This window comes from Episyrphus balteatus, chromosome 2 (genome assembly GCF_945859705.1).
Source record: "Episyrphus balteatus chromosome 2, idEpiBalt1.1, whole genome shotgun sequence".
Lineage (NCBI taxonomy): Eukaryota > Metazoa > Arthropoda > Insecta > Diptera > Syrphidae > Episyrphus > Episyrphus balteatus.
The window spans coordinates 66,487,679-66,504,005 of NC_079135.1; the positions used below are offsets into that span (position 1 = coordinate 66,487,679).

General features: G+C 29.5%; 2 protein-coding genes and 1 long non-coding RNA gene across 5 annotated transcripts in view; 2 read left to right on the forward strand and 1 right to left on the reverse strand.

Annotated features, from left to right (window-relative positions):
* LOC129909858 (elongation of very long chain fatty acids protein 7-like) lies at window positions 1–7,725 on the forward strand. Of its 2 annotated transcripts, none has more exons than XM_055986978.1 (3): window positions 1–178; window positions 4,124–4,314; window positions 4,378–4,970. In XM_055986978.1, the coding sequence occupies exons 1-3, from the start codon at window positions 139–141 to the stop codon at window positions 4,939–4,941; spliced, it is 795 nt and encodes a 264-aa protein (XP_055842953.1). In that variant the 5' UTR covers window positions 1–138; the 3' UTR covers window positions 4,942–4,970. The 2 variants fall into 2 exon arrangements, 1 of the variants encoding a protein (XP_055842953.1); XR_008771447.1 differs by lacking the exons at window positions 4,124–4,314; window positions 4,378–4,970 and adding exons at window positions 6,501–6,691; window positions 6,766–7,725 and having other exon boundaries at window positions 22–178.
* A 2,271-nt stretch (window positions 7,726–9,996) lies between these two features.
* On the reverse strand, window positions 9,997–10,655 carry LOC129909861 (uncharacterized). Its single transcript, XR_008771452.1, has 3 exons — window positions 10,620–10,655; window positions 10,363–10,546; window positions 9,997–10,301 (listed from the first exon to the last, which is right to left on the reverse strand). It is a non-coding gene; the product is annotated as an uncharacterized LOC129909861 (long non-coding RNA).
* Window positions 10,656–10,736: 81 nt separating this feature from the next.
* The window catches only part of LOC129909857 (cholecystokinin receptor type A-like), a 28,977-nt gene continuing 23,386 nt past the window's right edge, over window positions 10,737–16,327 (forward strand). Inside the window, exon 1 of one of the 2 annotated variants that reach the window (XM_055986976.1) lies at window positions 10,737–11,437. In XM_055986976.1, coding sequence (XP_055842951.1) covers window positions 11,041–11,437 — 397 coding nt within the window. In that variant the 5' untranslated portion in view covers window positions 10,737–11,040. The remainder of the gene's footprint in view (window positions 11,438–16,327) is intronic. The other variant, XM_055986977.1, reaches the window with a different exon arrangement.

A 16,327-nucleotide genomic window follows, 5' to 3' on the forward strand; every position in this document is an offset into this window, starting at 1 on the left:
ATAGTTCTGGTTAAAAACTGTTTGCGATACCTAATATCAACTTCTTAAATCTAGGGACTGTAGTTGTTTTTCCTTCAACTAACAAAGTGCTCGCAAATTTTTTTTGTATTTAAAATTTTATAGTGAGTTGGATTGAAAATGTCAAATTTCATAGAAAAGTACTTTGATGTGACCCCAGGTACATATTTTTATAAATCCGTAATTTATCTCAAGTGAATCTAAATATAAGTGTTTATTTTGTTTGTATAAACTATATATATAGGAATTTTATGTTCAGTTAAGCCTGTGTTAAATATTTTTCTTATTGGTTTTTATATTTATATATAAAAAAAACTTTTATATAGATATTTAAATTTTGAAGAAGAATATCCATCTAATGATGGATTTTGATTTTCTGAATATAAAAACAGAGAGTGAAATTCTTATGCTAAATATTTTATAAAAAAAAAACAATAATCGGTGTTGCTTATTAATATAATGAAATGTTTCTTAAAGTGTTATAAAATTGCAATTGTCTGTGGCAGTGTCAGTTTAGTAAACCTACTTTAGATGCCCCTCACCCTCAACTAGATTTCTCATGATGCATTCGAAAACAGAAAATCCAAAAAAAAATTTTAGTTTTTTGATTGATTGATTAGAATTTTTGCATTTTGTTGCTGGAAATCATTATAAAACAGTTGCTTGCGCCTTAAAATTGCAAACAAATTCGGTAAGAGCTACTGTGTCTGGGCTGCGTTACGCAGTTTTGTGGAGAAGTAGGCAAGTGAATTTCTAACGTCCATACAGTCCATACAACATAACAATTTAATTAAGATCTACTCAATAATATACGTATACGTCCCTTGAACAGGATTTACAGAAGTAGCACAAAAGAAATACTTGGTCGAAAATCTATCATGATTTTTATTGCTTGTAGCACTGATTAAGGAATATATAATATGTAATATGTACAAAATTCACTACATCCCCAAAATCTTGATTAAGAGACAAGCTGAAGGTCGAAAAATATTTATTGCCCCGAAAACCAAATGGGGGTAAATTGCCATTTAACTATGTTCAACAAGCCTAAATTTAAAAAAAAAGTTTGAAAATTTCAGAAATATTTAAGTTTAAAAGCGTGTTCTTATGGAAAGAAATTAAAAGTTAGACTTTATAATTCTATTTACATTACATTAAACAAATAGAAAGATATGTTTTTAGTTTTTACATATTTAACTCAGCATTAAAAAATACCATTAAATCATGCGCAACATAATTCAATTACTGGAAAATAAAATTCAAGTTATAGGTAGTTTCAAATCAAAAGTCCTGACTCAGAGTTTATTTTCTCCCTTCCAATAAAATTGAGAACAAATAAACAAAAAACTCAATTTTATTGGCTCATTGCGACAAATCAACTCAAAAATAACAACAAATCATGCTTGTTTGAATGAAAGAAATGCTCGAGAAAAAAATAAGCAAACGAAAAATCTGAATTTGTTTATTAATGATTTCTATGGTGACGACTCCAAAATAATTGAAAAATAAAAATAAGATATTTACTGCCCAATTATACAAATGAAAAGATGTGAATAGAATTTTAAGTTAGGAATTGCTATCATATAAACTGGACATTTCTGGTCCATCTTCACCTAGTCCTATAACAATATCTTCGGCAAAGTTATCCCAACTGCCTTCAAATGATAAATAAAATTAAATAATTGTATGTTTTTTTGTATTGTCCGCGGATATGGAGTGATGCAAGACCTCTGTTTTCTGAGGCTAACCCAGTGAATCTCACAGACGGATCAATTAATTAAAATAGGGATATCAAGAACTGTTCTTCATTATTTTATCGTTATTTTAGAAAAAGTTCAGCTGCCTCATAAATGCTTCCTTCCAGTAAGCGAATGAGTTTTTTTATTTTTGCTTAATTTTCCATCGGACTTTTGATTTGAAACGACCTATAAAAAATATAACTTTTCATTCCTCAAAAAAAAAAAAAAACACAGCTAAATATTATTAGATTACTTTTTTTTCAAATCTAATCATTTTTTGATTTTATTCTCAAAACGATAGCAAAACAAACACCTATAGTTAAGTCAAATTAGATTTATATAGGTCGTTTCAAATCAAAAGTCCCATGGAAAATTGAGCAAAAATAAAAAAAACTCATTCGCTTACTGGAAGGAAGCATTTATGAGGCAGCTGAACTTTTTCTAAAACTACGATAAAATAATGAAGAACAGTTCTTGATATCCCTATTTTAATTAATTGATCCGTCTGTGAGATTCACTGGGTTAGCCTCAGAAAGCGGAGGCAAGTCTCCCGGGCTTGCATCACTCCATTTCCACGGACAATACAAAAAAAACATACAATTATTTAATTATTTATCATTTGAAGGTAGTTGGGGTAACTTTGCCGAAGATATTGTTATAGGACTATGTGAAGATGGACCAGTAATGTTCAGTTTATATGATAGCAATTCATAACTTAAAATTCTATTCACATCTTTTCATTTGTTTAATTGGGCAGTAAATATCTTATTTTTATTTTTCAATTATTTTGGAGTCGTCACCTCTATGGTATTAATTATTACTATGGTATTAATTAGTATTATTAATAAACAAATTCAGAATTTTCGTTTGTTTATTTTTTTCTCTAGCATTTCTTTCATTCAAACAAGCATGATTTGTTGTTATTTTTGAGTTGATTTGTCGCAATGAGCCAATAAATTTGAGTTTTTTGTTTATTTCTTCTCAATTTTATTGCAAGGGAGAAAATAAACTCTGAGTCAGGACTTTTGATTTGAAACGACCTATACCTCGGAATCCAGAGAAAATCGATGAATCTGTAAAACTAGTATAGGGCTACATTATTAAAAGGTCAAATAAGAAAGTTAAAAAAAAAAATTTCACCGCTCTCGATTACAACAATTTTTAAGGACCGTTTACTGTCATTTCGTATGAAAGCGTTCAATCGGAATTGCTGTCTCAATTTAGATTTTGCTCAAACTTTGTAGGGATGTTCTCTAGGACTGAAATTAAGCAAATCCATGATGATTTAATTTTAAGTTGCGTGGTTTCCCCGCTACCCGCATTCGAACTTTTAAAAAACGTCATTATCATGTTACAATAGTTTTGCGTCTATTGGAGATTTTTTTTTAACTTTCTTTAATAATGCAGCCCTATACTAGTTTTACAGATTCATCGACTTTCCCTGGATTCCTAGATTTAACCAATTTTATGCTTAATTTTACTCGACTACAAATTACTTGCAATTTTAAAATTTTCATTATTTTTTTCTTCATTATTACCTTACTTTAAGAAAAATAGTTTGAAATAATGCGTGCGTAGGGCCAATTCGGATGAACATACATTTTTTAACTTGATCAACCGTTACCTCCAACCATACTCCTGCACTTGCAGTTTAAATTTAGTCCCATAACGTCAATATATGTACATAATGAAACAAATAAATAAAAAATATAACACGTATACGCCACAGTGCACGTGGAAGTGAATCCTCCTTTTTTTCACTCTTCAAGGAAGCGTTCCGCGTAACCGAGGCCGTCTCTGTAAGTGTTTGCAGTAGTTCGCTTGATGTCGTTGGCGCTGTTATTTGATCGCTGTAGAATTATTTAAAGAGGGTTCTTTTTAAAAAAGAATACAAGTGTTTCGCTGGAAATCTAAATATACTAATAGAAAAAACATTTTAAAGTAACCCTCTCGAAGGTACTATCTTAAAAATCTAGATTTTTCAGAAAATAAGTTTTGAGTTTTTTTTTTAAGATGATAGTATAGTTATGCTTGCAGTTATCTCCTCAAAGTTCCAAAAAATCCCGTCCTTCTTCTATTAAAAGTTTACTGCACTAAAAAGTGCGGAAATACTCGTACCTAGTCCTTGAAAAAAATTAATATTTTGGTAAATTAAATTAAAGATAAATTATATGGATTTCAAAATTTACTACACAACAAAAGTGTGTATGCTCGTAACTTTACAGTAAATTTTGTATTTAATCAATAGTCGGTTTAAAAATATAAAGTTATTTTGTGCGTAGTGGCTACTAAAAACAATCACAAACATACATTGACGGGGTTAGTATCTTTATAAGTTACCAATTTAAACTATTTTTCTCTTCCAGATCCTAGAGCTACCAAATCATATCTAATTGGAAATCCTCTTCAAACACTGTTACTTCTAGCGATATACGTATGTTTTGTAAAGAAATGGGGCCCATTTATTATGCAAAATAGAAAGCCATTTGAATTAAAAGCTGTTTTAATAATCTACAACATAGTGCAAGTCCTTATGAATGGATACTTTGTCTATGTGGTAAGTTTTAACAAGTCAAAATATTTGATTTTATTAATATTTATATTTCTTTTAATCCTACAGGCTACTCCACTTATTTTATACCACAGAGAATGGTTTGGAAGATGTTTTCGAATTAACGAGAGTGATCCAGAAATTGAAAAATTGAACATGCATCTTTCGTATTCATTTTGTGTTGTAAAAATAGTCGATCTCTTTGATACAATATTCTTTGTTCTGCGCAAACGACACAAACAAGTATCCTTTCTCCACTTCTATCATCACATAATGGTGTGCTCAGCATCTTGCCTGATCTACAGATACGTTCCCAATGGACACATCAACATAATGGCATATGTTAACAGTACTGTTCATACTGTTATGTATTTCTATTACCTAATGTCAAGTTTGAAGCCAAACTTAAAACAATCGATTTGGTGGAAGAAATATATTACAATTATGCAAATGGCACAATTTGTATTTTTATCGTTATTTGTATATTATCCTAGGCGAAATGGTGAAAATTGTGGATATCCATTTAAGTTGATGTCATTTGTACTGTATCAAAATTTTATACTTTTCTACTTATTTGCTAAATTTTATATTAAAACTTATGTGTCAGTAACGAAATCAACGTCAAAGCAATAAAAGGATGTAAATATGTTCACATACATACATATGTTTATATTTTTTATTTTTAAAAAGTTTTGTCTAAGTTCTTTTGTCCAAAAAATTTGGAATTAAAATGCTTTGAGTTTCTAACTGCCTCCAACTGGTTGGTTGGGTTTTTTTAAGTTAACTTGCCAAAATTTTGTAGTGCATTTTTTTACAATACAGTCTATGGAATTAGGGTCATGTAAAATTTTTTAATTACTTAGTTGGGCAAAATAAGTGATATTTTCTTCAAAACTGATGCAGGTGAGTTCAATTTTTTAAATGAAATTGTTAGCAGAGTTATTAATAGTAATAGCAGAGTTATTAATAGTAATAGCATAGCACGACGACCGTCACTCCTGTCAACATTTTTTTTCGAATGCCTATACATGGCTACGATTTGTTTAATTATTTTTCTTTCACCACCAACCATATCTACCGTTTTCGTGTTTAACTTTTCGGATATATATTCTTGTAGAAAATTGAATGTTCTACCAAAAAAGGCTGGTAAACCTTTTTCATTAATCTTACCATTAAAAATATATTTGAGATTCAAAGTTTTTAAAAATTATTAAAATTTCTTTTGTTTTTAATTTTGTAACTAATTGATGACTTGTAATTTTAATCAAATGAGAAAAACTATTCTCTTAGGAAATATATTGCTTAACAAAAAGTTTTAACACTTTTATTCATTTAGTCAATTATCTGAAAGATATTCGAGGTTAAAGTTTGAAAACTATAAACAATGTATTAAAAAAGGTCCTTCGTAATAACGCTATTTCTATAACGGTTTTTTTTTTTGCAATTGATGGTTAAACATATTAATCCCCCGGAATACCCGAAGTCCAATACAACAAATTGTAGCACTTCTTCAATCATTCATAGCAGTTATGTTTTTTTTCCCGAAAGTTTAAGAATTAAGAAACGAAATTTCGGGACGAAACTGGGACATTTTCTAAATCGGGACAACACTTTGTATGGGTACCTTCGAGAGGCAAAAATACGGGATATAAGGAGTGTCTCGCAGAGTCAGACTCGGAATGTTTGGCCTCTGAATGAACAACAGACCATATGCACCGGAACAATCAATACAGACCCTAGCGTCCTCCATATAACTGCCATGCAAGATGGGAAAACTGTGTAAAAAAAGCAACTACATCTACAGCGAGGACTACCGTCTACAAGAGAAGCGGAGTTATCCGAACACCGTGAAAAACGAGTGCCTCTAGTGATACTTAGCTAGGAATCCTATAATTGTAGGACCTCTTTGACTATCTTAAGTGCGTCTACATTTTAAAAAACAATCCATGTAGGTGTAATAATAAATCGGTAGTCAAAAGCTGGGTGAAAATTGCTCCAAGGATTTTGATATACATTTTGCTGACAAAGTCTTCTGTTTGAAAGAAATCCTAAGCGGAATCTAACTCTTGAAATTTAACTTCATAATATCTTCTTTTTCTAAATCTATGAAAAGAAAAAAAAATATTGCTGTTTAATTAATAAAAGTATAAATTTATAATATTTGAAATAAAAGTATTTTATTTTTGTTACAGATCCAAGATCACCAGAATATTTTTTTATTGGATCTCTAAAGCAAACGACCTTACTTCTAGTATTTTATGCATTTTTTGTTAAAATATTGGGCCCTAGACTGATGAAAAACAGAAAGCCTTATGAGTTAAAAACTATCATAAGAATTTACAACATATCTCAAATATGCATAAACGGTTATTTGACTATTGCGGTAAATACTTCCTTTATTCAATACAAAAAAGAGATATTAATAATTTCGTTCTTGAATCTTTTGGTTTATTACAGGGTTCATATTTGTTTTTTGTGCATTCCAAAATGAACGGACGATGTTTTACGGTAGATGAAAGTGACCCAAAAAGGGAAAAATTCCACTTGATGTTAAGTTACTCGTATTGCTTAGTAAAATTTCTGGATTTATTAGACACAATTTTCTTCGTGCTAAGGAAGCGTTACAAACAGGTGTCTTTTCTACATTTTTATCATCATTTCATTGTGGCTTTAGTAGGACCTGCAGTCTTTCGATTTGTACCCAACGGTCACATGAATGGTATGGGCTTGGTTAACACTTTTGTTCATACCGTTATGTACTTTTACTATTTTCTTTCAAATCTATCACCGGGTATAAAGAATTCTTTGTGGTGGAAAAAATACATAACAATTATACAGCTACTACAATTTGTATTCTTAACTGGATACTTCTTGTATCCCTTGTCTAATGGGGAGCTTTGTGGCTATCCATTTAAATTTTTATATTTTGCACTAGCTCAAAATTTTCTTTTCATGAGTATGTTTAGTAATTTCTTTTACGTAACTTATTGTAAGAAACCAAAACAGAAAGTCAATTAAATTAAAAAAACTTTTTAATATAAAAATAAAAAATAGTTTCCTTGGTATTTGTTAAGAGCTGCATCTTTGTAAGAGCATCTCGAAAAAATTGTAATTCTGGATTTATTATTATTTTTATATTATATCGTTATTATTGTAGTCTAGGGTAATAAGATGGAAATGATCCCAGACTTGTATAAAATATTAAGTGTTTTCACTATTATTAAAGTCCAACAAACCCCATTTGTAGCTTAAAGACCACCTAGAAAGTAAACTGCAAAAATATGGAATATAAATACCTCTGAAAAATAAACGTTTTTTTTTTTAATTACCAAAATTTATTGAATAACCAATTTTTTGTTTTTCCATTTTTTAAGAATCCAGATGTGTATTTTATAATAAAAACTTTTGATACAAGAATCGTTTTGTTTTTAATATGAACCTTTTTAAGAATAAAATTATTATTAACAACATTATTTTGTGAAAAAAGAGGTTGTCTGTAAAGTCGGTTTACGGACGATGATTTTACGTGATAACGTCGTTAGAAAACAGGTTGTGTGCTTTTGTTTAAAATGAGTCAATTGAAGCGTTTACTTTTTTCAAACAATCATAATTTACAAGAAAAAGCTAAAAAAAATATTTTCTCATTATATTAATTTTTTTATTTTAAAAGCTTACAAAAAAAATTATGCAATTTAAAAGCCAAGTATTTCTTCTTAAGAATAAAACCATTTTTAAATTTTTACAATGAGCAAAAAGTATAAAAATAATTTATTGAAAACAATCATTTTCATCAAAAAAAGCAAAAAAAAAATATGGATGTTTATCATCTCATGTCATTAATACCATTTTTTTCCCTAACAACCTATAAAAATTTTTATACCATCTGAAAGCTTATTGTCTTAGCTCAAAATATATATATATCGATCAGGTCTATGAGACATTTACAAAAAGAGCTAGAATTTTTTGAACTCGATCAAATTTCATTAAAAAAAGTAAAAAAAAAAAACATTTATTTTTATGTTCTCACGCTATGGATTCAATTTTTTTGTTTGACAACCTAAAAAATGTATTTTATGTGAAAGCTTATTATTTCACCTTTCATATGACGCATCAATCTCATTTCAAAGATGCCTACAAGAGAAGTTAGAATTTTTAAAAGTCAACCATGTCGAATTTCCAGACTGAGATTACGGTACTTCCCACACTGGTGGCTGTTCGGGGGGCAACAGATCTCCACTGGTGTTTTGAGGTTTTTCGCAAGTTTCTTGATTTAACATTGTGTAGTTTGTAGTTAGTCTACCGTTATGTGTGATATAATCAAATTTAATCAAATTTCTATCCGCTCTTGGTCAAAAGCTATAACCTGTTGAATTCTAAAATTTTATTTTACCGTTATCTCAAAATTGTGTTTACGAAAATGATTGATTAGCACACATATAGTCGTAGACATGGTCTATCATTGCTCCATATACTTTATTCCTGTACTTATTACAGAAAAAAATATAAAAATAGAAAACGATGAAATTCGGTTAAAAACGGTCAAAAAACGTGTTTTTTAAAAACTTGTTTCTTCCGTTATTCAGTCACTCACTAAACGTTTCCACGTTTTTGCAAATGTATGCATAAAGCCAAAACCTACATGTCATATAAGTTTCAGATTTTTTGAACGCTCCAAAAAAAAGCTAGAAATCTGAAATTACCCAAAAATAATCCTAATAACAAGGTGTTTTTCAAAAATTCTTGTTTCGAAACGCAAAGTGTTGGAAAAAAATCCGTATCAGACCCCTAATTTTTTTTCTTCATCTTTCACCTGGCATCTTTAGAATTGTCAAAAAAAAATTTCCTTTACCCAAAATCGTCATTTTGTCATAGCCCCAACACGTGTACAACATTCAAACAAAACGTTATAACTTAGTTTCAAAATTTTTTAGAATTTTTTCTTAATAGCAATTATTCTTAAATTAATCTCACCTATCTGTAGCAAAAAAAAATCAATTCTCTACAACTTCGCGTTTAGATTTTAGTCCAAATTTAATCTTTCCGTTTTACCCCTGTTTACCCTATTAAATGACGGAATTTTTAAAAATCCTTCATTTGGATTAAGCTTTAGGTTATTATCTTTCAAAAAAGCTATAGAAGATTTTTGTATCTCTAATAGTTTATTTTTAATTTTGAATTGAAATTTTTTGCCGCACTGCGAAAGTGTAACGTTAGAAAATGGCGTCACTTTTTTGTGGTGGCTGCCATGGTTCATCAATTTATAAGACGTTATAACGCCAAAAAAATTACTTGTTTGTAAAATTACGATTGCTTTCAAAGGGCAATTTGCTGAAACGCTACTCAAATATTTATTTAATTCTAACTCCTATAATATTTTCTTTTTCTTCCGCGTAACCTGTCACATGTTCTTGTACAGAGCATCAAAATTTTATTCAGATTCATATAAAAGTGGAAAAAACACGAGTTTGAAGTTTCCAACATAATTTTTAACGGTTACCATGAGAAATTACAGAAACAGTCCGTAAAAAATGCATTGCCTTCTTGTTGCTTGGAATTTTGATATTGATTCTTTTGATAACTGCCATTTTTTTGACATGGTAGAATTTGGTCAGTAAAGTTAAACAACTCAAACATTTTTTGTTTTTACTATTACTGGAAAAATAAAATAAAATGTAAGTGTTGCAATTTGATGATGACGGAAAAATAATATTTTGAATAAAAAAACATGATTTTTTGTAATAGGGGCCAGTTATAGCTATCATTGAAATGCATCATTGAATTTTTACTTGCGATATTGGTACTATTATATCAATTTATGCATTCGTACAAAAAAAAAAATTGTGAAAATTTTTTTTTATGACATTAAGATTTTAGAGACTGCCAAAAAAGTGGGTCCCAGAACTACGCCTGTCTGTCTGTCTGTATAAAAAGCTACAGCCTAAACGGATGGAGCGATTGACTTCAAACTTGGTACGTAGTATTTTTTGGAGACTCTACAGAAAAGATTTTGGAATTAATTTTCTTTGACCAAAAATAACGGTACTTGTCATATACCGATTTTAGTAAAGTTGAAATTGCTCAAAAATGGCTCCAACGATTTTGTTTAAAAAATTCAAATGTTAACCAAGGACAAAAGACCTCACAAGGAACTGTCACTCGTATCTTCGCAATGAGAAAGCCCGCCGCTGATTGCAAATAACTGTGCCAAAAATCAGAACTAATGGATTTGACGCTCGGTCTAATTTATAAAGTTATTTTATTAAAAAATAAATTAAAAAAAAAAATGCTTTGATATTAATAAAATTAATTACATGACAGCTGTCTTAAGTGATTTTGAAGAATTTCTAGTAGAGGTAAAATAAGTACTAAATAAAAAAAAGAGCCTATGAGAAATTTATATTTAAAAATGGAATGTCCTAGTTTTGAAAACGAAATCAAAAGTTTTCTTTAAAAAAGAGCCGACGAACTTTTTATACGACTGTATTTTCAGTTGCACCTTTCTATCAACTTCAGAAAAGCTCTTTTTATATCTACTCAATAAAAAAGATGTTCCATGTTCAACATTATGGTGAAAATCCTTATCACTCACAAAACTAGGAAACAAAAACCTTACATTCAGTTGTTGTTTGCTTTCCATGCCAAAAGGACGTGTCGGAACAGTAATCGAAAATATTTACACGATTTTCAAATTTCACTCATATTCGGGTCGCATTTCTGCAATACTTTATTCTAATGTCCGTTCAGTTTAAAAACACCACACTATCCCTCTCAGAACTTTTTAATTATCATAAAAATAACCCTGATAATAGCCTCAGTGCTTTGATAATTAAAAGCAACAATAACGGTAGTGACACAAGTGGAATGAAAGCATCCTGGCTTAGTGGAGGAGAAATACAAATACCCTGCTACACCATAATCCTTTTACTTTCCGTCGTTGGTAATTTGCTTGTGATATCAACTCTAGTACAAAACCGAAGGATGCGAACGATAACTAATGTTTTTCTTCTAAATCTGGCTATTTCGGATATATTACTCGGTGTCCTTTGTATGCCGGTGACATTGGTTGGCACTCTGCTAAGGCACTTTATATTTGGAGAATTTTTGTGTAAACTAATACCATTCTTACAAGGTATGTGTACACCACAATGGGTTATTTATATAAAATTTGGTGTATATTATGCGGCTGATGAGCATAATGTCGACATAATCTATTGTTTGCGAATGTTTAAGGTTTAGGGTAAGTGTTTTTAGTATTAAGTTTTAATAAATAGGGTCAAGACATTCTTATCTTGTTGGCTAAAAATTATGGGATAGTCATAAAATGTCCGGATCATTTGGCATTGTGTACATACTGTTCATTTGGGGCACAAAATATTACTATTTGTATGAGTTGTTATCAGAGTGACTCTTAAAATACAAATGGTATGATGTACTAAACGAAGAATGATTTAAAACATCTAGCAGTTTTTATGAGCCGTGTAATAGAAAAAAAATATTGTACAAAATTGGATGTAGAAGACTACCTTGTGGTACCCCAGCGCACCATAAAATGTTTGTTATTTGTGAAATACTCATTAGTTTTGTTTTCATTAGAAAATATGTGCAATATGAAAAAAAAGCTGTTCAATAACTGAAAAATTCTTGTACAAAAAATACTGCCTACCATACAAATTTCATGCTGTTATTACAACGTGCACAATACTGACTTCTATATAAATGCTTAGCCAGTTCAGTTTTATTTTAAGCTAGCTACCTAGTACTATTTCTCCCTGTACAATCTCCTTCTCAACGGAACCGTATCTAAATTAAATAATAAAAATAAACAGTTTATTTAATTAACTTTGCTTGATTATCATGGTTTACAATTTGCAACAAATAACCTTTTCAATTTGTTTACCTTACATCTAACTGATATGGAAATTAAACATTGTCAAATTCTATTCATAGCTTCCCACAATCACTTTCTGTCGGCCGATAGTTCCGACAATTCTGAATCTCATTTAAGATGTAAAGCTTTTGAAAGGTATTTACTCAAGATTCAATAATTTTTGGATAAATTTAATTAATTTTTGTTTACAAAAAAAAAACAAACACTTCTTGAAAATCCAACAGAAAATTAATTCCAATTCTCTTCATGAGAAATTCTTACATCTGTAAGTTGACATTTCGTCCCGTTTCTGCTTGAACCTCGTAAGTACATTTTATTAAAGATTTGTTTTTTCTCCTAAACATTGCTCTAAAACTTACAGAAAGAAAAGATACAAGAGTTTTAGTTTAGAAACAACTCAATCAATATGTCTTAAACATAACTTGATTTCCTTTTGTTCAATTCATATTTTTAATTTCAAGAAAAATGTATATTTGTTTTAAGAACTGAACAAAATTTGCTGTGTAGTGTAGATACCTACGTGGTTCACGCAGAAACGGGACGATTTGACATAATGTTTATCTACTTCAGGAAATAGTTTTAAAATCTTTATTTGGATTAAAAATAATTTTTGTATGGGAAGACGGACACAGAACAGAACTTTATTTTTAAATACATAAGTTAATTTGCTTAGAAAAAAAATTAAATGCAATAATGAGTCCATGAATTTCCTCAATTGGTTATTGTTTGTTATTATCAGCACGTTATCTTTCCAGAGAAACAAATTGAAATATAACTAGGGTAAAACTATACAATCTTCAATAAAACCAAAAAAATAAAGGAAAATAATAGTTTTTTTGTTAAATATAAAAAGTATAGCCTTTTTTCTTACTTTTGGCATATTCATTTGTACTAAAATATGTTAGCATATATTATACATAAATCGTTTAAAAAAAGTTCAAGTGGGGCGTTTTGTAACTCATTTGCTGGGTAAAACGCCCCACACCAGTGACAAAACGCCCCTAAGGAAAAATTAGGTACAAATGTATTAAATTGGAAAAATTAAATTATTTGATTTTGGAATATAGCATTTTGCGATGCTTTGCGGCCGCAAATGTTGCAATCTGGTATGTATACGTGGTAAAAAACTCATGCAACGCCATATGGCAAGATGTGCGCTGAGAACTAAACTTCTTTAAAAACGGTCTTGTTATAATTTTCGTTTTTGACCATAAAGGCCGCAGTGTCGTTCTTATTTAATTTCATGCAATTCTTAAGCATATAGGAAAATAAAAAAAATGTTGATGAGTATTTTACCTCATAAATTACTGGGGCGTATTACACTCACTGTACTGGGGCGTTTTGTAAATTTCGAAGTGCAATACGCGCATGCAAAAATATAGCAACCCAAACTGATTTCAAGGAACTACCAAAAAAGAACTAAGAAGCCCATTTTTTTAACTTTCTAAATATATATATCAATTTGATATGGTCTTTATACTTTCTGAAAAAATGAAATTTTGTCTGCGCTCTCCGCAATATGTTTTGGTTCCAAATTTTTGTTTTGCAGTTTTTTTCTTTTCAGGGTACACAGAATACTACAACTCAATAACACAATTGACGAGCAACTTAAATTAGTTTGAACAGTTTTCGTTTTGTTTGCTTAACAACACCTGTGTGCGTACGAGACTGGTGGGGCGTTTTGTAAACTGGGGCGTATTGTATAGTTTTACCCTATTGTTTGTTTTTTAAGATTTTAAATTCCCAAAACCAGCTATCGGAAAAAAATCGGAAAATGAGATATGCATGTCATTTTTTAGGTCTTTTCAACGCGCGTCTGATTCAATTCAAAAATAATTTTCTAAACAGCACACAATGTCAAAAAACGACTTTATTTCCAAAACAGCCTATTGAACACCAAATGTTTTTTCCAATATGGGCTATACAAAATGTTCTTTCCAATAAAACCTCTTCAGTATAAAAAATATCAATTTTGCGTATGATAAAATGCCACATTACGAAGATGGAGGATTTACAAAAGTAGTTTTCGTCATTACTTAGTTCCTTGTACACCGTGCAAGTACCTAAACGGTCTAACGTTTTTAATTAAATTTTGTGTACTTAAGGGTTTTAGTAAATAATATAAAGAATCTGTGTTTTTAGTTTTTCTCACAAAATTTGGATAATGGAAATGGCATTGTGGTTTTTTTCGAAGATTGACTTATTTTTTAGCTTATTTATTTATTTGTTTATTTATTTATTTTAGCCTGTTATTTCTTATCATTAAGAGCCAATTTTTCAATCTTCTAATAAACAGTCAGTTAACTGTTCGACGAATAAACTTATTAGGCTCATAAACAATCAGATAAAAACATTGAATTTTTCAATCAAGAATAATTTATTCTACAGAATAACAAAACAAAATTGTCAAACTCAAAAATATTTAAAATTAAACGTCATTTTTATTCATGATTGTTTTTGTTTTCTTGTGTTCCACTGTATTTTTTTCAAAATTCTTTCAAAACAGCTTTGACAACTGACACAATATTTTTATTGAGATTATTCCTTAGAATAATTTTTATTCGTCTCTGAAAGAAGCAGATAGTTTTATTCTTAGGAATAATCTGTTGAAAAATTGATTTTTTCTCTATCCTTAGGAATAAGTACTAACTGACTGTTTAACTGACTATTGAAAAATTGGCCCTAAAAAAAAGAAATATAGAGCTATTCAAATAACAAAAATAGACACTCCAAATTACAAGAGCAAGTACTTGCGATCCAGAAACGCATTTTAATTCAATTTCATTTATAGAAATGTATTTTTGTTTCTTGTTATAAACTAAAATACTGATGTTGATAAAGGTTTATTAACAAAAAATAAAAAAAAAATCGTGATTTTACCTGCAAAAGAAGATTTTTTTAATAGTTTTACTTCCAAACTTCCAAAAGAAGACATAATTCAATTATACTTCCAAAAGCAGATATACCGACTTTTTAATAAGGAATTTTCAATATAAAAGCTGCGTTCCTTTGGAAATATTTATCTACTTTTTATTACTTAAAACTACTTTGCTATACTGAAAAAGTAGTTCAAAGCAGCTTTAAGTACTAAAAAGTAGATAAATATTTCCAAAGGAACGCAGCTAAAGACTTAAGATACATTTATTTTGAAAACATTAATTTTATTAAAATTTCGTAAAGAATAAATTTGTAGAAGATTATTTTGCTCTATATCTTCTGTATTACGAAGTAAAGGTTTTTGGCATTTTTCTCAAAACTACCTTCAGGACAGATAGCTGGTTTTGGAAATCACCTCCTCATATAAAATTGAATGCTATTAAAAACCTTTAAAATGTAGTTAAGTTGTGTTTTGTGTAAATTTGGGAACAAATACTGTATACAAATTGCTGGCTATAATTCCCAGCCAGTGAAATGTTGATTTTTTTACTTAAAGACATTTATTTTGGAGCATAGACGACCGATGTGTTTTTCTATACCCACATGTATAGTTAAAAGATTTTTTCAAAAAATTACTCAAGTAGCACACTGGTGTATAAATTGGTGTAAATTCATTAATTTTGGTGTAAAATTGAGAAATTTGAATAAAATGGTGTATTTATCAAAAAAGGTGGTACCTATAAAAATTTTACCATCATCTTTTCTGTGCAAAATTTCAACATTTCTTTTAAGATTCCGTGCAAGAAATACGCCGATATTCAATTGTTTTTATAATAAACCATTATTGGTGCATAAAATTATTCGATTCTCAAATGAACCGAAACGGTATATTTTGTACACTCTCTTTGGTGTAGGAAGTACACCCTGTGGACATAAAATTCACCAAACTGCATAAGTGGGAGACGTCATATTTTTCCATGGCCGCCATTTAAATAATGAAGACAGCGATTAATTATTTTACTATAATAGTACTATATCGGCCTAATTATACCGCATTCTTACTAGAATCGAAACACAAAGGCAAAAAAAGTATAAAAAGTAAACAAAAGTACTAAATAACAAAAACAAAATTTATTAATGTGACATTTAAAAATATAAATTATTTGAAAAATTAGAAACTTTTTTTACCTTGTGTTTCTATGTAGTTCAGGAGATATGAATAGTTATTAGCGTCCGAATACAGAATTCAACAGC

Coding starts and splice junctions, on each gene's coding strand:
- LOC129909858 (XM_055986978.1), top strand. CDS start 139: ATGTCAAATTTCATAGAAAAGTACTTTGATGTGACCCCAG. Junction 179..4,123: donor GTACTTTGATGTGACCCCAG/GTACATATTTTT, acceptor TTTCTCTTCCAG/ATCCTAGAGCTACCAAATCA. Junction 4,315..4,377: donor ATGGATACTTTGTCTATGTG/GTAAGTTTTAAC, acceptor TTAATCCTACAG/GCTACTCCACTTATTTTATA.